The sequence below is a fragment of the Oncorhynchus tshawytscha genome, linkage group LG29, assembly GCF_018296145.1.
Source record: "Oncorhynchus tshawytscha isolate Ot180627B linkage group LG29, Otsh_v2.0, whole genome shotgun sequence".
Classification (NCBI taxonomy): Eukaryota; Metazoa; Chordata; class Actinopteri; order Salmoniformes; family Salmonidae; genus Oncorhynchus; species Oncorhynchus tshawytscha.
Window position 1 is genome coordinate 14,086,030 of NC_056457.1, and position 25,130 is coordinate 14,111,159.

Below are 25,130 nucleotides of genomic sequence, written 5' to 3' on the forward strand. Positions count from 1 at the left end.
CTCCAGTCCATCCTTCTCATCTTCGCCCTCTCCTTCTCGAACAGAACATAGGCTCGTCCTAATCCCACACTTTTTTTCAGAAGAAGCCTTTGCCTCTCCTGATATGCTGCGGTAGACCTACCCAGCACAGCCATTGGTTAGGCAGCACAAAAAATCATTTTTGATCAGCAAGAGCAGAGCAGGCCCGGGCTCAGGGGTGGAATAGCCATTGCAGTTTGTAATGCAGCCTAGTTTTATTTGCATCCCAGCAGTGGTCTTAGAAATATAATTTTGCTCTGTGCTTCTCCAAGCATGCACTTTGTAGGCTATTGATCGTTTTGAAATACTATGCCTATAGGTGCACTTTGTAGGCTATTGATTATTTTGAAACAACACTAAGCCTATAGGTGCACTTGATATTGCACAGCTAGCAGAGAATCTGAGATGAAGGGTGGCATCGGGCACATATAGCCTAATAAAGTAATTCTAAAACAGAACTATTGACATTTCATGACGTTTACCTTAACCATTCAGAATGAGCGCCTAAACTTAATCCGTAACTTAACTTTTAAGCTTGGATAAATTTAATACAGAGCAGCATGAGCATGAAAAACACTTTGAAATGTGATGTTTGGAGAACGTGGATGAAGATCTAATTCTGCAGTGAGACTGAGAGCCAGCAGCTTGGGGGCATTCTTAAAGGCACAATCTTTCATTTCAACGGCCTGACCTGGCCACTTCAATGATTATTGAAATAAATAACATCTGCTCATGCCCAATAAATTGTGGAACGTAGGTTGATCGTATTGTAAAGCATGTACAGTTGAAGTCGGAAGTTTACATACACCTTAGCCAAATACATTTAAACTCAGTTTTTCACAATTCCTGACATTTAATCCGAGTAAAAATTGTCGGTCTTAGGTCAGTTAGGATCACCACTTTATTTTAAGACTGTGAAATGTATTTGAAGAGTAATAGTAGAGAGAATTATTTATTTCAGCTTTTATTTCATCTATCACATTCCCAGTGGGTCAGAAGTTTACATACACTCAATTAGTATTTGGTAGCGTTGCCTCTAAATAGTTTAACTTGGGTCAAATGTTTCAGATAGTCTTCCACAAGATTCCCACAATAAGTTTAGTGAATTTTGGCCCATTCCTCCTGACAGAGCTGGTGTAACTGAGTCAAGTTTGTAGGCCTATGTGCTCGCACACGCTTTTTCAGATCTGCCCACAAATGTTCTATAGCATTGAGGTCAGGGCTTTGTGATGGCCACTCCAATACCTTGACTTTGTTGTCCTTAAGCCATTTTGCCACAACTTTGGAATTATGCTTGGGGTCATTGTCCATTTGGAAGACCCATTTGTGACCAAGCTTTAACTTTCTGACTGATGTCTTGAGATGTTGTTTCAATATATCCACATCATTTTCCCTCCTCATGAAGCCATCTACTTTGTGAAGTGCACCAGTCCCTCCTGCAGCAAAGCACCCACAACATGATGCTGCCACCCCCGTGCTTCACAGCTGGGATGGTGTTCTTCGGCTCGCAAGCCTCCCCCTTTTTCCTCCAAACATAACGATGGTCATTATGGCCAAACAGTTCTATTTTTGTTTCATCAGACAAGAGGACATTTCTCCAAAAAGTACGATCTTTGTCCGCAGTTGCAAACCGTAGTCTGGCTTTTTTATGGCGGTTTTGGAGCAGTGGCTTCTCCCTTGCTGAGCAGCCTTTCAGGTTATGTCGATATAGGACTCGTTTTACTGTGGACATAGTTACTTTGTGCCTGTTTCCTCCAGCATCTTCACAAGGTCCTTTGCTGTTGTTCTGGGATTGATTTGCACTTTTTGCACCAAAATACGTTCATCTCTAGGAGACAGATTGCATCTCCTTCCTGAGCGGTATGATGGTTGCGTGATCCCATGGTGTTTATACTTGCATCATTTTGTTTGTATAGATGAACGTGGTACCTTCAGGCGTTTGGAAATTGCTCCCAAGGATGAACCAGACTTGTGGAGGTCTACAAATTTTATTCTGAGGTCTTGGCTGATTTCTTTTGATTTTCCCATGATGCCAAGCAAAGAGGGACTGAGTTTGAAGGTAGACCTTGAAATACATCCACAGGTACACCCCCAATTGACTCAAATGATGTCCATTAGCCTATCAATAGCTTCTAAAGCCATGACATCATTTTCTGGAATTTTCCAAGCTGTTTAAAGGCACAGTCAACTTATTGCATGTAAACTTCTGACCCACTGGAATTGTGATACAGTGAAATAATGTGTCTGTAAACAATTGTTGGAAAAATGAGTTGTGTCATGCACAAAGTAGATGTCCTAACCGACTTGCCAAAACTATAGTTTGTTAACAAGAAATTTGTGGAGTGGTTGAAAAACGAGTTTTAATGACTCCAAACTAAGTATATGTAAACTTAGTGTATATCAACCATGCCCATTTAGATGGTTCGTTTGACAAAGTCTATGAAGAAAATTAATGGCGTTTTTGTAGGGTTTTTGAATAAACGCTGAAAATAAAGTATGTGGTAAACCCAGGCTTAGTAGATTTTACACGTTTTTTTAATATGAGATGATCAGCTAACATCACTTTTTGTGATTTTTGAGGAATGTATGTTATTAAAAAAAGGCTTCATATTTCATCAAGTTCATGTTAACTGACTGCTATTATCTCATATAACAAAACGTATAAGATTTCCTAAACCTGTTAACCTCAGACCTTATTTTCTGCGGTTTACCTTAAATCCCTATTCTTTCCACATTAGTTTATCCCATAGGGATGGCTGAATGAACTATAGATCAAACTAATTTCCGGGTTTTAGGACTACACGCAGGCGAGCTCTATTGCGTTTCAAATACAACGTTTTTCAATTTCGGACCAACTCCACCTATCTGGCTCCTGGTATCGAATTGAAAGCTTGCTTCGTCATTTCTGTCGCAGTAAGGTTCCGTGTTTTTGCCGCGTTCAAAGCAATTGGGAACTCGGAAATAATTCAAATGATGACGTCAGTGATCTTCAGGTCGGAAGGTCTGTGCTCTCCAGTTCCCACGTTGGAATTCCGAGTTGGATGACCTTTCAAATGGATTTTTTCCCAGTCTGAGCTCGTTTTTTTCGAGGTCCAAGTTGTTTTGAATTCGGAAGTCAGAGATTTCCGAGTTCCCAGTTGTGTTGAACGCGGCATTTAGCTACAACAACATCTCACATATGCTATGGTTGGTGTGCAGTGATGGCTTTTATAAAGAGGAAAGAACGATCGAAAGAAAGGTTCGTAGTTCGAAAACATTATAGGCTTCCTATGGGGTTGTGTTGGAAGAGATTATTGCAATCTAATGTTGTCGTCGTCCACTTGGAAATTGCCAGGGCGCGTGCTGACAAGCCTGACCGAGCACAGAGGTCTGACTTCGGGCAAGGAAATGCAATTGAGATCCTGGGATTTCCGTGTTTGTAGGCCAGTCTATCTTGTGATTTGACCGTAGATGCTGTTTGTTTTGACTGTCTGGCGGTGAAGGGAATTGATACATTGTTACACGTCTACTAGAGTAGACGAGATGTTAACGATGTATACATTTTTCCAAGACATTAGAATTACGTTTAATGTACAGTCTGTGATAATTACGCTAGATTTGTTGCATTCATTGTTTACCTACTGATTCTTTAAGAATATAACTGATACATTCTTCATGACCTTAGTACAGCTATCTTCCCCCGCCATGAACTCAAATTAGGTTGTGTACTATAGGCCTATTCCATTATAAATATTTTTGCTCTGAAAACTAACCAATCGGATTCAAAATATGTTTAAAACTGTTATTTTAAACTGGATGGACTGTCAGTCCTTGAATCCATAGCCCCATCTATGCATTTGAGAGTGGTTTACATTTGTCCAGCACCATACCATCCCTTATAGCCAGTGGCATTGTCCAAATGGCAAATCAATTGGAACTTAATGTTATTATGCGACTTAGTCATTAGATGGGAAAAATGTAGTTTAGGTTATTCTAGGTCATTCTTTTGAGTCATGACCTCAAACATGTGGTAGTTCTGTGTGAAAATGCAGCAAAAATGTCTGAATTGAAGGAGCTCTTCACCGCCATTGTTTTTTTGGTGTCTTTCCCCTAGGTTTTCTCTCCTGTTGCTGGACCTGGAAGAGTATTACTTTGAACAGCACACAGTGTATCATGTGACAACCAGTTCAGCCAAAAAAAGGTAATGTCTGAAATTGACTGACTGACAGATCCACCCCATTTCTATCCCCTATCTAAGTCATGGTGGATAGCAGCACTGATACTCTTTACTCCTTGCAGAAAGATCAGAGGGTCACTCAAAGTATGCTCCAAATCCATCATATTTGAACCTGAGGACCATGTGGAGCCCATTTTAAAGGTATGTTTTTGTGCATTGTAGTACAGCACCACTTGCCAAGGAGGATTTACTCAAATGGAGCTCAAGAGCCCGTATTTACAAAATGTTTAGAACAGGAGCATTGATCTCGGATCAGTTTTGCCTTTAAAATCATAATGATTGGATAGAAGGATCTGATCCTAGACCAGATCGTTGCTTTATAAATAGTGTACATAGGTTTGTTATTCATACTGATTTTAACCTCCACCAGATTCCTCTCAGAGATTGCAAAAAGATTGAAGCGGTTGAAGAAAAGGACCAGAATCCTTTCAATGAGTAAGTCTAATTTAATTTGCAATTAAACTGGGTTTATGCACATGCATAAACCAATAAGATGACAACTTCATTGATTTCAATGTTTTATTTTATAGGAGCAAACCAGCTGGCCTCACCATTTTATGCAAACAGGTGTGTTTCATTTTTAATTTACATTTTAATTTACATTTTAATGAAGGAACATTTACCAACATTTTGTCATAGAATGTTGCTGACATTATTCTGTGTAAATAGGTTTAGTCCAACTAATCTAATGCACATTTTAACTTCAGGTTTACCTCATCAAAGAGAACAATGTCGTTGCACCTTACAGAGTTGAAAGGGTGAGTACATGAAATGTCAATTAGAATTGTGATGCAGGTTGTCCGATTATAAACATGACATGATTTAGAATCAGCAGCTGTAGGAAAATGGATACTTTTGCACATTGTATGACTTTTCAAACCATTTCTAATAGGGAGACAGTACCTTTCTCTTCCATCTGGAAGTTTCCAGTAAAACGGAGGATGTTGTCCAAACATTACTTCAGGTATGCAACAGTACCATAGCCGGATTATTACAACCGTAAAAGTGCTTGCCTTCCATGTTGTAAATGCAGCTTTTGCTTGTTCTCATTTATTGTTTTCATCCACTTCTCCAGCTGCATAGGGCCTCTTGTCTGGACAAGCTTGGAGACCAGACTGCAATGGTAAGTCATAACTGTACAAAACTGCAACAGTAGAAGTACCAAAACATTGTGAAAACAGATGGGTTTTATCGTGCTGAGAATAATGTTTGTCTACATACAGTAAATCGAACTGGATTGAACGGTTGAATAAGTAGTTTCAAACCCATTTAGCTTCCCTGTTTACCACAGCGTTGTTGTATACAGGTCATGTAAGCTGTTTATTTTTTTGTGCTTCTAGATTGCTGCTAATTTACAATCCAGATTGGCAAGAACTTCATTTGACAAGAACAGGTATGTACTTAAATAATATGAGAATAAGCTCTTAGTCACAACCTTGATGTGATACTGAAGCACTTACATAATGCACCGAGTGTCTAATTCCTCTCCAGCTAGCTACAATATATATCACAATGTATGTTTTGTTAGTTTAAAATGCATATAATACAATATTTTGGGGTTCTCAGCTTTCAGAATGTTTCAGAAATTCCACACATGGAATGTGAGGCGGAGATGGTGACTCCATTGGTTACAAACCCTGGTCACGTGTGTATAACTGACCAAAGCCTCTACTTCCAACCACTCAATGGCTATCCTGTGAGTTATCCATACGTACACATGTTATGCCAGTTTGCTATTATTAATTGCGATTTCTCTAAGATGGAAAATGCCTTCCTTGTTGGGATTTTGTGAAGATACAATCTGGTTTCTGTCTCCTCTGCCGCAATGTTCGTTTCAGGAACAGGTAGTCCGAATCGAGCTCCATCGAGTGAAACAAATCTATAAGAGAAGGCATGGACTCAGGCCATTGGTGAGTGCGATGCTCAGGAAGTTTTTCAACCGAGCAACATAGAAACCAATTAATTTCTCATTCTGGTTATTATCTAGTGACCTGAAGAGTAGTGGTTGTATGTGTTTCAAGTCATTCATCTGAAATATTTGCATCATGTTGATCTAACTAGTCAGAATATGCCACTTTTTCATACCCCGACCAAGTTTAGTTCCATAAATGTAGACACGCCTGAGGCTGCTCTGTCCCCAACTATAATGTGTTTTACTCTCCCTCCCAAACTAACTGACTCGCTCTGTCTTGATCAGGGGCTGGAGGTGTTCTGTACCGAAAACGACTTCTGCTCGGACATCTATCTGAAGTTTTACAAGACCAGCGACAGAAATGACCTCTACTACTACATCGCCACGTTTCTGGGTCAGTAACACACAGCAAGTTACGGAGCAAACATAGAAACACATTTTGCAGGAAGACCTCGCTTCAGCTCTTTCTCTCTGAGTTGATCCCGGTGAGACCATAAATACCTCTATGGGCCCTGGTCAAAAGCACTGCGCTATAGGGAATAAGGTGCTATTTGGATTGCATTCCCGTAAACATACCAGACTCCTGAGTTTGTTTCTCTCCCCCTCGCAGAGAACCACATGGTGGAACACACAGCGGAGAGTTACATGCTGCAGTGGCAGCGCGGTCACCTCAGTAACTACCAGTACCTTCTGCACCTCAACAACCTGGCTGACCGCAGCGGGAACGATCTGTCTCAGTACCCCGTTTTCCCCTGGATCATCGCTGACTACAACAGCACAGAGCTTGGTGAGTGGGGCGCAAGGTCTAGTTTTGGGTAACACCTTTTTGACAGACAGAAATTTGACGGACTGGAGTACATTGGGATCACGTAGCGCTGTAGCTTCGGGCTGAAATATTTTTGAGCCAGTGTTGTATATTAGCATACTTGGACGTTGTCCATCTTTCCTATTCATTTGAAATTGCTCTATACCTGTGTAGTAGCACTGTAATTACTGTAGGAACACCAACATGTGGTTCCGTAGTTATTAGGTCATTGTTTTGTAATGGATCCTTTTGATTCTGTCTCAGATATGATGAACCCCGCAACTTTCCGTGACCTGAGCAAGCCTGTGGGAGCGCTGAATAAAGAGAGACTAGAGAGATTGTTGGTGAGACTACCCTTTGTCCCAGGCTCAATGACCCCTTGCATTATTTCCCCCTTTGAGTCAGGACTGATGTGCCGCAGTTTAGAAAATAGGATTAAATAATAGATATTTGTAAAAACCTAAGGATGTTAATCGGTTAGCCGGTCTTATCGGTCTAGAGGTTAATTTGCATACTTTTGTGGAATGAAATTGGCAAGTGTGTATTTTCATTAGTCGTTATGTATCTTATTTATCACAGGCCCACAGCATACAGAGCCTAGTTTGAGGAGCGGAATGGCCTACCACCTGTCCGACAGCTCGAGAGTAGTTACTCAAAAAGTTGGTACTGGAGTGAAGCCTGCTTTTGTAAGCCCAGTCATTGCGCAACAAATTACAATTCTAAATGTAATCGGGTGCTAAACTGTTGTGATGGCAACGATTTAAAAAAAATAGCTAATTAAAGCGTGCATCCCAGTCGCTATTCGATTGCGTAAGCTGTAGTCAACGATAGGCAAGCGATCAGCACGTCACCTACAACTTTACAATGTGAGGCAGAATTTTTGGGGGGAAACCTGAACGTTTTACTCTACTTCAAATAATGAGGCATGTCTAAACTTGCTTCAAAGTAGCCTAGCCAAAATCCATCCATAGAAACGTGGAGGTAATTATTTTATAAAGACTTCCTCGTGCCATTAACCAGCATTTCTCTCCTGTTCTATTGTTTTTTTTATATCAACTTTCTTTCGTTGTCCAAAAGCCAAAGGCACAATCCTAGTCATATTAACAACCCCCATCCTAGTTGTTCCTTGTAGATTCCCCCTCATTCTATGTTTTTAATAGATATTTTTCTCTCTGTCACATATGGAATCTCTGACATTAGGTGTGCAGTTTAGAACAGTTTTCTTCCCCCAAATTGCATTTTGGCAAATGTTTGAAAATGACGTTTAATTAGCTGCATTATTACAGCAGTTGCTGCTATATCCTTTTGACTGTAAGACATAAAGCTTGCTATTGTTGCATGTTTTCATTGAGCTCTTAATGAAAAATGTCAGTTCCTTGCATGCATGCATAGTATTTTCTGTTGTTCACATCATTTTACTGGTTGGAAAAGAAATGTTACCGTTTTTGAATAAAGGTTGGTTAGTCGGCAGTAAAATTGACTGAAATTTGCATCCCGACTAAAAGCACGATAAAATGTTCTAACTAGGGTGCATCTCTCGCTTCCTTACAGTCCCGGTACAGAGACATGCCTGATCCTCGTTTCATGTATGGCAGTCATTACTCCTCTCCAGGCTATGTGCTTTTCTACTTAGTCAGAGTTGGTATGTCAACGCCTTCTTATATTGTTTGACATATAGTACCACATTTTGACTGTACAAACATTGCCGCTGTGTGTGTGGTTATTGCAAACGGAAGCTTTTACATTATTTAATGTACTCTCTGAGAAGGCTTTCGTGACATACTATTTATTTTTTTCTCCCTTGCAGCCCCAGAACACATGCTGTGTCTTCAAAATGGCCGCTATGACAATGCAGACCGCATGTTCAATAGGTTAGTAGCTTGCTTCTAGTTCTGCCCAAGAAAGTTAATGTCACCAGTTTTGGTTATTCATTTAAAGAAGGAAAAATCACCTATTACATAACTATTAGAGAAAAATATAAAAGCAATGTAATGGCCCATTTGCTGTAAGGTATCTGTGACCAAAAGATGCATATCTGTATTCCCAGTCATGTGAAATCCATATGGTAGGACCTAATTAATTAATGACAGTTGACTGATTTCCCTATATGAGCTGTAACTCAATAAGATCTTTGAAATGATTGCATGTTGTGCTTATTTCTGTTCAGAGTACTATGTAGTTATAAGTGAAACAAACTTTGCAGACAATAACCTAACCAGGATAAATTAGGAGACAGGTGGAAATGATGTGTAACCCTTTTAGTAACATTGTAACAATCTTTAACAACCAACTCTGTAATTACAATGTTGTTACAAGGATATACTGTACGTCTATTTACAATGTACTTACCCAGGACCCCTTAGAATCAATGTCAGCTCCCCCGCAAACATCAAATTAGCATAATAAAAAAATAGAATTCTTTCATTTTAAGCTAGAGATGTTTTTTTTGCTTTGGATGCATCTCCATCCATCACATCCGCCGATGTTGCACCTCCGCATCTGCGGTGACAGAGCTAGAGCGGTGTTTGTCAGATCATGAGACATCTCTAAAATCGGTCTTCTCACAAAATTGAAGGTTTGGCCTACTCTTGAAAGATGAGACTTGCTCTACGAAAACGTCTTGGGACTCGTCTGAAGTCGGTAAAGCCGATCTGCCTGTAGCATCCGAAGAGTTTGGGCGACACACTAATATGGCCCCTCTATGGAAAGGTGAGACTGTTTTGCTCTAGGACGCCACAGGCATCACAAGACTCGTCTGAAGTTCCCCTGGTACTAGTTCAAAAAATGAATGTAAGTATACAGTGCATTCGGAAAGTATTCAGACCCCTTCCCCTTTTCCACATTTTGTTACGTTACAGCCTTATTCTAAAATTGATTTAAAAAATGTTTTCCCTCATCAATCTACACACAATACCCCATAATGACAAAGTGAAAAAAGTTTTTGGGAATTTTAGAAACAACAGAAATACCTCATTTACATATTTATTCAGACCCTTTGCTATGAGACTCGAAATTGAGCTCCGGTGCTTCCTGTTTCCATTGATCATCCTTTCCGATGTTTCTTTAAGTTTATTGGAGCTACCTGTGGTAAATTCAATTGATTGGACATGATTTGGAAAGGCACACATCTGTCTATATAAGGTCCTACAGTTGACAGTGCATGTCAGAGCAAAAACCAAGCCATGAGGTCAAAGGAATTGTCCGTAGAGCTCCGAGACAGGATTGTGTCGAGGCACAGATCTGGCGAAGGGTACCAAAACATTTCTGCAGCATTGAAGGTCTCCGAGAACACAGTGGCCTCCATCATTCTTAAATGGAAGAAGTTTGGAACCACCAAGACTCTTCCTAGAGTTGGCCGCCTGACCAAACTGAGCTATTGGGGGCGAAGGAACTTGGTCAGGGAGGTGACCGAGAAACTTCCAGTAGGACAACACCAATCAGGCCTTTATGGTAGAGTGGACAGGCGGAAGCCACTCCTCAATGAAAGGCACATGACAGCCCACTTGGAGTTTGCCAAAAGGTACCTAAAGGACTCTCAGACCACAAGAAGCAAGATTCTCTGGTCTGACTAAATCAGGATTGAACTCTTTGGCCTGAATGCCAAGCGCCACGTCTGGAGGGAACCTGGCACCATCCCTACAGGGAAGTGTGGTGATTGCAAGGTGGTGGTAGCATCATGTATGGAGATGTTTTTCGGCGGTAGGGACTAGGAGACTAGTCAGAATTGAGGGAAAGATGAACAGTGAAAAGTACAGAGAGATCCTTGAATAAAAATCTGCTCCAGAGCGCTCAGGACCTCAGACTGGGGCGAAGGTTCACCCTCCAACAGGAAAACGACCCTAAGCACACAGCCAAGACAATGCAGAGTGGCTTCGGGACAAGTCTCTGAATGTCCTTGAGTGGCCCAGCCAGAGCCTGGACTTAAACCTGATCTAACATCGCTGGAGACACCTGATAATAGCTGTGCCGCAACACTCCCCATCCAACCTGACAGAGCTTGAGAGGATCTGCAGAGAAGAATGGGAGAAACTGCCCAAATACAGGTGTGCCAAGCTTGTAGCGTCATACCCAAGAAGACTCAAGGCTGTAATCTCTGCCAAATGTGCTTCCACAAAGTTCTGAGTAAAGGGTCTGTGATTTTTATTTTTGTTGTGTAGATAGTTTTTTACTCAATTTAATAAAATATATATTTATATATATTTATATATACGATGCAGTGCCTTAGACCGCTGCGCCACTCGGGAGGCCTAATTTCATACATATTAGTTTAAGGCTGTAACGTAACAAAATGCGGACAAGGTCCAGGTGTCTGAATACTTTCCAAATGCACTGTGTTTGGAGAATATTTAGTGCCAAAAATAAGGTGTAAAATACATGTAAAAACAGAACTAATGTTTCCTGATCTTTCTTATATCGCTCAGAAAATGGGTTTCCATGGCCTAAGATCACCATGCACAACGCAAAGCATCTGCTGGAGTTGTGAAAAGCTCGCCGGCATTGGACTCTGGAGCAGTGGTAATGTGTTTTCTGGAGTGATGAATCACGCTTCACCATCTGGCAAACTGACGGACAAATCTGTGTTTGGCGGATGCCAGGAGAACGCTACCTGCCCCAATGCATAGTGCCAACTGTGAAGTGTGGAGGAGGAATAATGGTCTGGGGCTATTTCTCATGGTTCTGGTGAAGGGAATCTTAACGCTACATCATAGAATGGCATTCTAGTCGATTCTGTGGTTCCAATTTGGTGGCAACAGTTTGGGCAAGGCCCTTTCCTGTTTCAGCATGACAAAAAAGTGCAACGCGAGGTCCATACAGAAATGGTTTGTCGAGATCGGTGTGAAAGAACTTGACTGGCCTGCATAGAGCCCTGACCTCAACTCCATCGAACACCTTTGGGATGAATTGGAACGCTGACTGTGAGCCAGGTCTAATCGCCCAACATCAGTGCCCGACCTCACTAATGCTCCCCGCAGCAATGTTCCAACATCTACTGGAAAGCCTTCCCAGAAGAGTGGAGACTGTTATCGCAGTAAAGGGGGGACCCAACTCCATATAAATGCCCATGATTTTGGAATGAGCTGTTCGATGAGCAGCTGTCCACATACATTTGGTCATGCGGTGTCGCAAGGCCAAATCAATTTTTAAATCAAATATTTTTTGTATATATTATTGGGATACTTCAACGGGTCTTACATTTTTTTTTAAATCAAATTGCAAAAGGATGCTTGGTATGACCTTCTTAAAACGATTCCATATAGCTTAGTAGCACTTCCCTCCCCTGGCTTAGACAGGGCTTAGACTCTTATGGATTTGACAAAGATTCATATTCCAGACTCAAAGCAATAACTATTAGTAAAATGTACTAATTAGTTAGTAAAACGTACTAACATAGTCTAGGACCTTCACCAACCTATTTATCAACCTTTGTATTACATGTGGATTCATTGGTAGTGGCACATGTGGAATAACCTTCAGCAAGTAGATGTTACACATTTCTTGTTCCAATTGTGCAACTACTATGTTACTACAGTTGTTGCTGTGTAGTTACATAGTAGTAGGGGCAATTTAAAGATGCACTATGCAGAAATTGCTGCGCCATTTCCTGGTTGCTAAAATTCTAATAGTTTGCATCATTTCAGTTTATGTGACAAAACAAGCAAGTATAGGGCAGAGAATCATTGTACCATCTAAACTGCTGTGAAATATCTTTTCCATAACCAAAAATGTTTTATTTTCAGCGGTTTGAAGCTGGTGTACAAATCCAAACGTAGAAGACTCAAAAAAGAAACTTAAGAATGGGAAGCATAGAAATAGTGTGTATAGAACTATCATTTTTTAGACTTGCTTTCAATGAGAATGACAGATCTATACACACTCTTCTGAGTGAATTTGGTCTGGTCACACGAAAAGTTGCATATTGCAGCTTTAATGTAAAGTGTTAGCCAATTAGGTTTACAATATTTGACTGAATCAACCATGCCATATTGTTCAAAAATGGGTTTATTAATGTGTTTGCAGCATTGGAGAAACGTGGAAAAATTGCTTAGATGGTGCAACTGACTTCAAAGAGGTAAAAAGTACCTTGAGTGGAAAATGTTTTATAATGATCAGAATTGTATAATACCAAATCTCCCTTTGCACATTATTTCTGTAACATGTGGCTGTTTCCTCGTCAACCATCTCTTTCAGTTAATCCCAGACTTCTATGGGAATGACCCCAGCTTTCTGCTAAACTGCCTTAGTCTGGATTTGGGGAAGAGGCAAGGTGGAAGCTCGGTTCAGGATGTAGTTCTTCCGCCATGGGCTGCAGGTAACAACTACAACAGGGAAACCATTTTTCGGGTGTTATATTTTTAGTGATATTATTTTGGTTGTGTGTGTTGTTTATGTTCATTATTCTCCTGTATGTATGGTGTAGATGCCAGTGATTTTCTTCAGAAGAGTCAGAAAGCGCTGGAGAGTCAGTACGTGTCAGAACACCTGCACGAGTGGATCGACCTGGTGTTTGGCTTCAAGCAAAAAGGAAGTGAAGCCGTGGCAGCCCACAATGGTACAAGACCCCTAGATCTTATCAGAGACTGAGTATCCATTTGCCTGATGATGAAACCTTGTTTTTAATTAATATGGGTGTGATGTAATGATGTTGATTTCCCTGGTTTTAGTGTTCCATCCGTTGACATATGAGGGTGGCATCGACTGTGATAGGTAATGAAACCATTAGTGTTATCCACCTCTCCATATTTCAGACATATCCAGGAAACTGATTAAATAATTGATGAAATACTGTTTCCTTCTCTGTTCTCTCCCTCTGAACAGTATAGAGGACCCCAATGAGAAGATTGCCATGTTGATTCAGATCCTGGAGTTTGGGCAAACCCCGACGCAACTGTTCACCACCCCACACCCACAGAGGATAACACCCAGATTCCAGAGCATATCGCGAACACCCAGTGTAAACACACCCCTCAACGAGCTTTCTCCAGGTAACAGCCTCACCCCCACACACTGACCGACAGACAAACACAGGGAACAAACTCACTCACTTGTATTCACAGACAGACAGTCAATCAAATACTGACATTGCAAAATGTCGGTTTGTTGGATCTTTTTCCCAGTCAGACTCAACATTTTTGCTTTTGCGATATAATCGCAAATGCCAGTTGTTGAAGTTTGGAGGTGTAGTGTTATTTAACCTGTTCTTCTTTTTTAGCATCCACCAGTGAGGACTCCTCCTTTGAAGACCTAACCGAAGAGACTAGGAGACTGGCTTGGAACAACATAGCTAAACTCAAATTGATGTCCACCCACAAAATCCATAAAGAGTGAGTGAGAATTTAAACTGTCATTTTTCTCGCCGCCCCTAAAATATGTTCACCCTGTTATTGGACAGTGACTTTTCAACTTGATCACCTCTGACTGAATACACTTCTTGCAAAAACACAGGGCTGTGACGGGCATCGCAGTGACTCGGACCGCGTCGTCTGTCTTCACAACATCACAAGGTCTGGAAAACCTATCAGCTTGTAATGTAGACTTTGTTTATGTTTTAGCATATGGTGAATTGAAATATTGCTGAGTATCATTTGCTATTGAAGTCTGATAAGGACTAAAAGTACTTGTCTCCTCCAGACTCGACACTGAAGATGTTCTCCAGAGAGTCTAATGGATTGCAGAGAAGCATGTCCTTCTCCAACATGGTACTGAGCAGAATGTTATCCCCTCTCGCCCCCTTTACTGTGAAACCATTTCCATTATTATGAGATGAATGTATGAATTTGTATTCTGCATTTGTTTCCCCTGCAGGCGTTATCATCGTGCTTGATGCTACCAGAGGATAAGGCCGTAGTCTGCTCCTCGTGGGACAATAATGTGTGAGCATTTTCAGTTCATCACTTGACCATTACCTTAACATTATTCATCACAACATGGCCTATTCCAGTCATCACAACATGGCCTATTCCAGTCATCACAACATGGCCTATTCCAGTCATCACAACATGGCCTATTCCAGTCATCACAACATGGCCTATTCCGGTCATCACAACATGGCCTATTCCAGTCATCACAAAATGGCCTATTCCGGTCAGCACAAAATGGCCTATTCCGGTCAGCACAAAATGGCCTATTCCGGTCAGCACAAAATGGCCTATTCCGGTCAGCACAAAATGGCCTATTCCGGTCAGCACAAAATGGCCTATTCCGGTCAGCACAAAATGGCCTATTCCGGTCAGCACAAAATGGCCTATTCCGGTCAGCACAAATGGCCTATTCCGGTCAGCACAGCATGGCCTATTCCGGTCAGCACAGCATGGCCTATTCCGGTCAGCACAGCATGGCCTATTCCGGTCAGCACAGCATGGCCTATTCCGGTCAGCACAGCATGGCCTATTCCGGTCAGCACAGCATGGCCTATTCCGGTCAGCACAGCATGGCCTATTTCATCACATCCATTCATACCCAGTGTTCTTCCTCCCCAGGTATTTCTACTCGATACCATTTGGCAGGCGTCAGGACACGTTGATGGGCCATGATGATGCCATCAGTAAGATGTGCTGGAAGGACAACCAGCTTTACACTGCGTCCTGGGACTCGACAGTCAAGGTTAGGGACACATTATGATCTTGATGATGAACACCATGGGTGTAAAAGGACAGCCTTTTTCCAAATGATCTTTGTATTGCTTAATTCATTTCTAATTCAGCTGTTTGACAATATAATAGGCCTGTATGAATGTTAATATTTCTATTGAAGGTTTGGCAATGTGACTCTGCCGATATTGCGAATAATAAGAGATGCCAATTCCAGTTGCTGGCAGAGTTTGAACACGAAGCGGGGGTAAGGGCCTGCCTATCACCTCACATGATGCTAACGTGTCTCTCAGAAATGACTTTACTGTTTGCGATCTGTTTGAGTCTTTCTGTCCAACAGCCTTACCCTAACCTATGTTTTCTCCATGTCCAGGTGAACACTATTAACCTAAACCCAGCAGGTACTTTGTTGGTGTCGGGGACTAAGGATGGAACCGTCACCATTTGGGATACCAGTAGCTCAGTACAACTCCATCAAGTCCACTGCCATTCAGGAAAGATCCACGATGTGGCCTTTAGTCCTGGTACGTATGTAATATTAACTAATACGTCCCTCAGTCCCAGTATGGACTATACATGGGAGCATTTAAAACACGTTTACTGGTAGTTTAACCCTTATCATTGAGGCCGCCACCCACAGGAATAACTGTACTAGAGTAATACAATTAATGATGAGGTCTGCTGGTCATTGTCAATGGGGTTTATAATTACTCCCTTTCACTACACCTTCGCTATCTCTGCATAATATACACCAAGCATGACTGAGCCAGCTTATCAAAGGCATTTATTTATTTTCACAGACAGCAGACACATCTTGAGTGTAGGAGAGGACTCGTGTCTGAAGGTAATCGACGTCCAGACGGGCATGATGATCTCGTCTGTGCAAGCTGATGAGGAGCAGCGGTAAGGCCACACCCACGCTGTTCCACTTCCATTTCAGTCCATGGCAACTTCCTTTAGTCCCTGCTCAGAAAGATCTGGAAGGAACTTACCGGGTAAAGCAAAATGGTGATAGCCTCTTGAATCCCTCTAATTAGCTGAGTGGAGCTTCTGCTGTATTTCTTACACCTATCCAACCCTGGATTTGTGAACAGAGGCGAGGGGCCAGAATAGAACAGGTTACTATACCTGTATCCTCATTCATCTCTGGCTCATAATGTACATCTGCATAAATATAATGACTCTTGCCTGACTGTTACCATGTCCCTGGGGACAGGTGTTTCTGCTGGGACGGGAACACGGTCCTGTCGGGCGGTCAGTCCGGACACCTCCAGGTCCTGGACCTGCTAAGCAACAAAGTGACCACCAGGATCCCTGGACATTCAGGTACACCAAACATCATCACTAAAATGCCAAAACACAAATGAAACAGCATAAATGAATACCAGTACACTTCAATTAAATCTGGTATCATTCAAACGGTCCCTCGTGTATACATGTGCAGAATAAATTGCTCTTAATCTTTCATTTTTCTTCGGCCCTGACCAGGTGCAGTCACAGCGATGTGGATGAACGAGCAGTGTAGCACGGTGATCACAGGTGGCGAAGACAAGCAGATCATCTTCTGGAAACTTGACTGTTGACCACGGTGCTAGATAGTCCCTCTGTACATGTATGTACAGAGGTGAAGTCCAAGGGGGACACTCACAATGAGACATCTTTTATACTGTCTGGCTCCAACCAAAGAGACTATCATCGTCGGTCAAGGTAACTACATAGGCTGGCTGGCCTGCTGGCTGGCTCACCCAGAGATGGTAACGCATTATCATTGCACATATGACTTTACAAATATACTGGTCCAGTTAGCAGGGACAACAATAACAACTTGGCCACCCTCAACCATGTTAGCGTAATAACTTGGCCATCCTCAACCATGTTAGCGTAACAACTTGGCCACCCTCAACCATGTTAGCGTAATAACTTGGCCATCCTCAACCATGTTAGCGTAACAACTTGGCCATCCTCAACCATGTTAGCGTAACAACTTGGCCACCCTCAACCATGTTAGCGTAACAACTTGGCCACCCTCAACCATGTTAGCGTAACAACTTGGCCACCCTCAGCCATGTTAGTGTAACAACTTGGCCACCCTCAACCATGTTAGCGTAACATATTGGCCACCCTCAACCATGTTAGCGTAACATATTGACCACCCTCAACCATGTTAGCGTTATAACTTGGCCATCCTCAACCATGTTAGCGTAACAACTTGGCCACCCTCAACCATGTTAGCGTAACAACTTGGCCACCCTCAACCATGTTAGCGTAATAACTTGGCCATCCTCAACCATGTTAGCGTAACAACTTGGCCATCCTCAACCATGTTAGCGTAACAACTGGGCCACCCTCAATCATGTTAGCGTAACAACTTGGCCACCCTCAACCATGTTAGCGTAACAACTTGGCCATCCTCAACCATGTTAGCGTAACATATTGGCCATCCTCAACCATGTTAGCGTAACAACTTGGCCATCCTCAACCATGTTGGCGTAACAACTTGGCCATCCTCAACCATGTTAGTGTAACATATTGGCCATCCTCAACCATGTTAGCGTAACATATTGGCCATCCTCAACCATGTTAGCGTAACATATTGGTCATCCTCAACCATGTTGGCGCAACATATTGGCCATCCTCAACCATGTTGGCGCAACATATTGGCCATCCTCAACCATGTTAGCGCAACATATTGGCCATCCTCAACCATGTTAGCGCAACATATTGGCCATCCTCAACCATGTTAGCACAACATATTGGCCATCCTCAACCATGTTAGCACAACATATTGGCCATCCTCAACCATGTTAGCGCAACATATTGGCCATCCTCAACCATGTTAGCGCAACATATTGGCCATCCTCAACCATGTTAGCGCAACATATTGGCCATCCTCAATCATGTTAGCGTAACATATTGGCCATCCTCAACCATGTTAGCCAATAGAAATGTCAATTTGAACCTAGTGAGGGTGGTATAGCGATGATTAGATTCTGCACGTGCCCTCTTGCAGCATTCCCTTGCTAATTTTGCACTTCAATGCTTTTGCCAGACTTACTGTACAGCATGTTTTGCTTGTCTGTCTATTGTTTAAGCGTTCATTCAGTTGTCATAGTGCCTTAGTGACTGACCATTTAATCATGATGTAATTGACCGCATAATGGTCGGAATAAACCTCTGGCACAAAACAAACTGTATAGCAAGCAGTGTTTCAGAAATACCTGCAGTAGAGATTATCATGACAATAAATAAATGTACAATGTAACACACTTTGAGCAGCTGGAAAAGCTCTATATAAATCCACTCCATTCATAGTATTATTAAATGCACACATGCTACATAAAGATATATTCATTCGATTTATTTTCACCCACAATTTTCATTTGAGAGCAGCAGTAATTCATTGCTAATGCATGGGAAATGTCCAAGAGTTATTGTAGATTTCAAATTAAAAATAAATAAAAACGGAATATATTAATGCACCTAACTGTTGAACTTACACTGAGGCATAATTCAAAATAATGTTTATAAGCGCTTTGGCCCAACTGTATTTGGGGAACTGCTTTACTGTGACTGAGTAGACTCAGGAACTCTCACCCATGCAAAGAGCGCATTTCTTTCAAGTTTGTCAACCTTGTTATAGCAAGATAAATATGTGTGTTACTGAAACATTGTGCTATGGCATAGACTGCCAATGCACTGTGTAACTAACCATATACCACCCTGTACATCCATTTTAATAGAGATGACCCATCTTGTTTTATTACTTTAGATTTTATTTACATTATGTGGAGCTTAAACCTGTATTAACAAGGTAGTTACATAGCCAAGTACTGTAGAATGTAATTGCAGTATTGGAACATAGTTTTAAGTACTATGATACATGTTTTCCATTTGTGTAAAATTACACATTTAGACTTTTTTTATATACATCGTATTTGTGAGGGGGAAACCTCCAATTTAGATGTAGTTTAACCTCCCCTTTCCTATTACTTTCGATTGCACAGTTGTCTCCACTGTGATCAGTTTATTTGCGAGTCCTTGTAATCCTTAGACAGGTGTAACAGTTGTAAGTAATATGTAACAAAATGTACTCAGAATCTAGTACCACTACTAGCACTGTAAGTAAAAGCTGCCAGCAGCATTTGGCCTAATGGGAAGTAGCTAAAAACGAAGCAGTGCCCTCCTAGTGACGTAAGTGAATGTATTTGAGTGAGGTTGCTGAGACAAACTATGCTGTAAATCGGGATGTCTACTATCTTTCATGCCTCAGGGCTAACAGTGTTATGTTGCTGCAGTATGTCCTCTCAGCTTTTGTGTACTGTACAGATCCTGCTCAATAAAATATTGCACATCTGTGAATATAAGAGTATTTTTTTCTTGGTGTCATTTTGTGGTAATGTTAGGTTTCACTGTACACATAGCAGAAGACATGAAACGAAGAGGAAAGTTTGTATGGCTTTATTTAATTAACACTGGAAAGCTGTCAATAGTAAAACACAATTGTGTATTTTGTGCGAAAATGACATTGATGATCATGCAGGGCATTTTAACCCACCAATATATGCAGGAATGGATTGATAAAAATGACATACAGTTGAGATTAAACTAAATTATAGTATATACATATTATTGTGGGCTGGTTTTGAATATTATTATGTTAGGATACCTTCAAACATCCAAGCATTTTCACTTTCTCAGGTAAATAGTTTGTTCTTAAAGCTTACAACATGTACTAGAAGGCATACATGTGAAACATTTCAAACGTATACAATAGAAGAGGGCAAAAAATATGGGTATTTCAAAGTACAGAAGAAGATAGATTGTGTCACTTGACTGCAAGACTACAAAGTCATAAAAGAGGAAAGTCATTTCCACTGACAAAAAAGGAGGGTATGAGATTTGTTAATTGATGAGCTCAAGGTATCATTCAATCCAAAGACTGGCTACAATGGAGCTTTAGGCCATTGGGCAAGACTGGGGTCTATTGCTCAGGACCCTATAAAATCAAATCTGTTAACCTGAATTTGTGGGGTAATTCAAAACCCTAACTCCTCTAGCGCTGCAGGAATCAACATCTGAATCCATATGGACTTATTTTAGAGCTTGAAACAAACATACTGTACAGAGATGATTTTACACACTTGACTTTTTTAATCGCAGAAACATGGTTATGGGTTTTGATTGAAGTAATGGCATAAAGATGCACATGTGACTGGTCTGTTTCACGAACGCAGGATGCAGCGTTGAGACATGGGGTTATGAGCACAACTCAGCAGAATCATCATTTCTCATCATAACGTTATTGGTATTCCTCTTCATTTCCCATCACATGACTGCCGGCCTCACACCTCCGGGATAGAGTGATCCATTAGGCTCTTCACAATGCTGGAAGACATCCTGGAGAAACGTAGAGAGAAACAGATGGACAGTATATCAATGATTGTTCCTCCCAGACTGTCCTGTGGGCGTGACCGTGTCCTACTAGCCTCGAGATGCCAATCGCGGTTTCTCCAGAACGAAAAGGAGAGTTCTGGGATCGCGAGACTAGTGTCCTACAAAGACAGACTTATATTAGCATATTCCCATAGGCATTTTCACCCCTTATGTGGTTTCACAGTATTACTGTTGAAAACCAATCAATATTCTGTTAATTTTAGATTTCTGGGGCGATTAGTGGTTAATGGTTTTTGCGTCCGTTTCAACAGATCCCTCGATACATCGTACTCACTTTTTCGTCATGTGCTCAAAGATGATGGTGGGTGTCACTGTGACAGTTATCACTCCACCAGCGGAGTTCAAGATGTCTGTAATCTGGGGATCCTGAACCCAGGAACAAAAGCAGAGGGGAAAAGTGAGCAATTGCTGGCACAAAGAACAGAACAGCAAATTGACAAAAATACACATTTTCTGATGAATACAGCAAAATGATCAAAGAAAAAAATTATTGTGAAAACATTGCTTGTTTTTGAGTGCAACCAATCAGGACAGCTTGTTTACCTTAAGTCCAATGACATTCTGCCCATTGACTTCACAAATGTGGTGATCAGTCAGGAGGCCATTGCGGGCAGCAGAACTGTCCTTCACGATAAAGGTGATCTTCCCCTTCTTAAAGATGAAACCCAATTGGCCGTTGATGTCTTTGTGCAGGGTGATGGTGCGCTCAAATGGTCTGTCAGAGGAAATGTACAGTTGCAAACACTATAATACACACCATAGTACTATAATGATATCTGTTGCAGCTAGAGTGTTTTGGCACACAGTATCCTCATCCAGAAGCATGATGGACCAAGTCAAGTCAATAATTCAGTGATGTAACTGGATCCTCAGTTGAATTATGAATGGCTGGTGGGAGCTCACCTGTCCCGTACCACAAAGGCTATCCTCTCGGCGCTGGCGTTCTTCAGCACCTTGTGGGCCTTGTCCGTGCTCCACCCAGCGCAGTTCTCCCCGTTTATCTGCAGCACCTGATCTCCAAAGCGCAGGCCGCCCAATGCCGCGGCAGTGTTCGCCTGTACCAGCTGAACAAACACACCCTGCCAAGCAACACTGATACTCAGCAACAGAACTGTATCCAAGGGAGACATTTTGAGTACAAAAGTGGCGCTATAGTCAGGCTTGCTAAAGGGAAAACCTAGGGTAGCCTACTATTTTGTTCATACTTCCAACTGGATCATTTTATATTACTTGACATGTCATTGAATAGTGCCAGTGTCTTACATTGTCCACAGATTTGAGGCGCAGTCCGATCTTGCCGTCGCTGTCCTTGCAGAGGATGACCTCCCTGATGCCTTGCCGTATCTCAGCCCTGCGGATGCCACAGTCATTCCCTGTGATCGGAGCGCTCATGTAGCTCAGAGCGGACGTCCTGGGAGCCACTGCCTGCAGAAACCACACAGAGCTAACATATCACTCTCAAAGAGCCACAGAGGTGAGAACATTCATCAGCATCCCATGGAGTAGATGACAATTAACGTTACTTTATGGTTAATTTCTGCAGTTTTAGATTAAACAGAGACATGATAGGAAAGTAATAGGAAACAGGGTTGGTGTCAATTGTATTTTATTTCAGGACCGTGGACTGAAATTCAACAAAATCAACCCTGACAATAACTGCCACCATTTTATATCAAATTATAGACCCAGAGTGTGATTACCCCAGAGTAGTCGTCTGCTGGTACCATGGACAGCGCCTGGCGAAGTGCATCCTCACTGAGGTTCAGCCCCATGAACTCTGAGAGCTCAGGGTACAGTTTGGGGTAGAGTCCTGCAAGGCAACCAACACCAACAGATACAGTAAAATGAGAAACAAAGGCAAGCTACGATCAATAATTATTTCCCATTTGCTCTAAAAGTGGATACAATTCTACCATCATTTGTGAGACATGATATCAAAAGGTTAGTAGAGTCAGCACGTGAAGACATTACAACATATCCAGACTGCATTATTGATAATGAAAGACTTATGGGAGGAATTGGTTACCCATTTCTTCCTCCACAGGATTTGGATTTGGAGCATCCTGTACAGCAAGTAGAGCAGGTGTCTTGCTTGGACTGGCAGAGTAAGTACTACTTCGAGCCTGGTAAAATAATGAGGCCAATTAGTTATACATGTGCTCAATAATAATGCATTAGGTGTTTCTGAAGTGTTGAAACAAATGTAGGACTCTTACCTGTATAAATTGATCTACCTTCATGTCCTCCAATGATGGATACAGCGACATGGTGGTTTCTAAAGAGAAAAGTTGCAAAAGATTGACAGCAAAGACTCATAGCTATTCTAATAGGTTTCCCTTATTCCTCGGTGTAATTACAGGCTTTCAGCATCTGTAGGCCTAACTGGTAATGTCTAATACATCAACAACTACCTAATTTATGTCTGAAAAATGTGCATCAAAGGTCGTCTTGGTCTATCTAGCTGGCAGTCCTATCAAATGTTGATTAAATGCGGATAGGCCTAAACCCAATATTGTTATTTCAGTAATCCAGGGCAGTACCAAATCGATCACATGAAAACAAGCTCCTGTCTATTTTAATTGATGTTTATCAAACTGTACATGAGTTAGGCTATGTTCTCATTCCCCGTAAGGGATTTATTCATGAGACATCAAAGCATAAGCGTAGTATAAAAATTCATCGAAAAACCGCATTATGACGCGAACCCCATTGAGATGCTTCCAGCTATTTTTATACAAGGGAGCATTAGACGCAGTGAACCTAAACCAGAGGGACGAATTAGCCAACTCCTCAGATATGACCTGCGAATATAATAGGCTACTCATATTTGATACGAATAAAAAGCGTGAACTAAACACTGTAGCCAAAATGTAAGAGAAGGAAACGGGAGGCAGAGATATAACCGTATCCAACATTGATAAATACCACGCGCAATATTATGCTAACAATAGACTACCACCCTAATATGCCGGACAAAAAATAACTAATGTCGGTTATTTGGCGTTTTTCTTCTAAAGTATCAGTTTAAAGACTATATTGTATGCGCATCATTGTGGCTATTTGCAATATAGATGGAGATATGTAGCTTAATTGAGAAATTGCCTACATTGTTATGTTTGAGAAAATATAAAAGACAGGAGGAAAACGCCAAAACTCACCTGGCAAGCGCGAGGAAGACCGAGAGAATAGCCTACTTATATGTGTTTTTATTATGCGATATATTGACTGTCCGTTATACATGCACGGTCGCAAATGGTCTAGTCTACTGTGCTGTTTTTTCCATTGAGGTGTAACCGTTTCTGATATCCGTACGTTTGTTGTGGAGACAGCTAGGCGGCTATGCGCGTCTTGCGCGACCTTGTCCAGCCCATTTATTATAGGACAAGGTAACGTAACAGCCAGATCAGTTACCTAGAACGGCTGCTGAATAGCTTAAAAGCACAAGAAGAATAGTCCCTTAAGGCGTTTTACTGTGTTAGATATCTATATAAGTGAACATAGTGGAAAATAAAAACATGTGTTTTCTTTAAATTAATATATCAGAGAGGTTTTAATAAAACATTACATTTTTCAGTATTTTATTCATTTTCTGTCCCTCATCTAACTGCTTTGCCATTCATCTAACTGTTAATTGATTGAACAATTATATGTAGTAGCCTAGCAGAGATTCGTCTTTAGTCAACTGAGAAAGCAGTTTGTGTCATAGAAATAGCCTATTAGCCTAATCTCTATGTTTTGTGTATTGGAGACAGAAATGGAGGAGAACCCATTATTTTATAGATTTATTTCTAAGAATATTTGGTGTAGGGGCATACATGTGAGAATGAAATGCTAGTTTACATAGGGAGCAGGCCAGCACAGACAGGATAGGACCAGAACTCTGGAGTAGCATAATATCATCATTCTGGTTCTGGAGCATCACAATACTGTTGTCATGACAACATACCCAACAATCTAGATGTTGCGAAAATAAATTCCACTTCTGAGTCACTTTTGCTGAACACTTGAAGCAGAGCACAATGCAAACCTATAAGCCTGAATGACACCCATAAGTCTGAATCCTTAAACTCAGCAGGTGGAAATTAATATATTTATTTTTTAAATTCCTTTTTTTTTTCCACAGACCTGAAAAAACAG

At 41.4% G+C, this 25,130-nt stretch overlaps 2 protein-coding genes across 2 annotated transcripts; one reads left to right on the forward strand and one right to left on the reverse strand.

Annotated features, from left to right (window-relative positions):
• Nucleotides 1-2,940: 2,940 nt before the first annotated feature.
• Nucleotides 2,941-19,908, forward strand: nsmaf (neutral sphingomyelinase (N-SMase) activation associated factor). The gene is made up of 31 exons (XM_024392882.2): nucleotides 2,941-3,256; nucleotides 4,112-4,198; nucleotides 4,297-4,375; nucleotides 4,605-4,669; nucleotides 4,765-4,801; nucleotides 4,942-4,992; nucleotides 5,127-5,198; nucleotides 5,310-5,357; nucleotides 5,575-5,627; nucleotides 5,801-5,930; nucleotides 6,073-6,144; nucleotides 6,432-6,540; nucleotides 6,757-6,933; nucleotides 7,216-7,295; nucleotides 8,503-8,593; nucleotides 8,759-8,822; nucleotides 12,970-13,021; nucleotides 13,141-13,261; nucleotides 13,370-13,501; nucleotides 13,614-13,656; nucleotides 13,768-13,934; nucleotides 14,162-14,273; nucleotides 14,395-14,453; nucleotides 14,581-14,648; nucleotides 14,755-14,822; nucleotides 15,429-15,552; nucleotides 15,703-15,786; nucleotides 15,913-16,063; nucleotides 16,340-16,442; nucleotides 16,756-16,865; nucleotides 17,028-19,908. The coding sequence occupies exons 1-31, from the start codon at nucleotides 3,219-3,221 to the stop codon at nucleotides 17,120-17,122; spliced, it is 2,742 nt and encodes a 913-aa protein (XP_024248650.1). The 5' UTR covers nucleotides 2,941-3,218; the 3' UTR covers nucleotides 17,123-19,908.
• Nucleotides 19,909-19,981: 73 nt separating this feature from the next.
• On the reverse strand, nucleotides 19,982-24,350 carry LOC112245383 (syndecan binding protein (syntenin)). Its single transcript, XM_024413434.1, has 9 exons — nucleotides 24,152-24,350; nucleotides 23,210-23,268; nucleotides 23,020-23,116; nucleotides 22,694-22,803; nucleotides 22,257-22,418; nucleotides 21,897-22,072; nucleotides 21,537-21,708; nucleotides 21,268-21,359; nucleotides 19,982-20,936 (listed from the first exon to the last, which is right to left on the reverse strand). Exons 1-9 carry the CDS (start codon nucleotides 24,231-24,233, stop codon nucleotides 20,882-20,884), a joined length of 1,005 nt encoding a protein of 334 aa, XP_024269202.1. The 5' UTR covers nucleotides 24,234-24,350; the 3' UTR covers nucleotides 19,982-20,881.
• Between the last annotated feature and the right edge of the window lie 780 nt (nucleotides 24,351-25,130).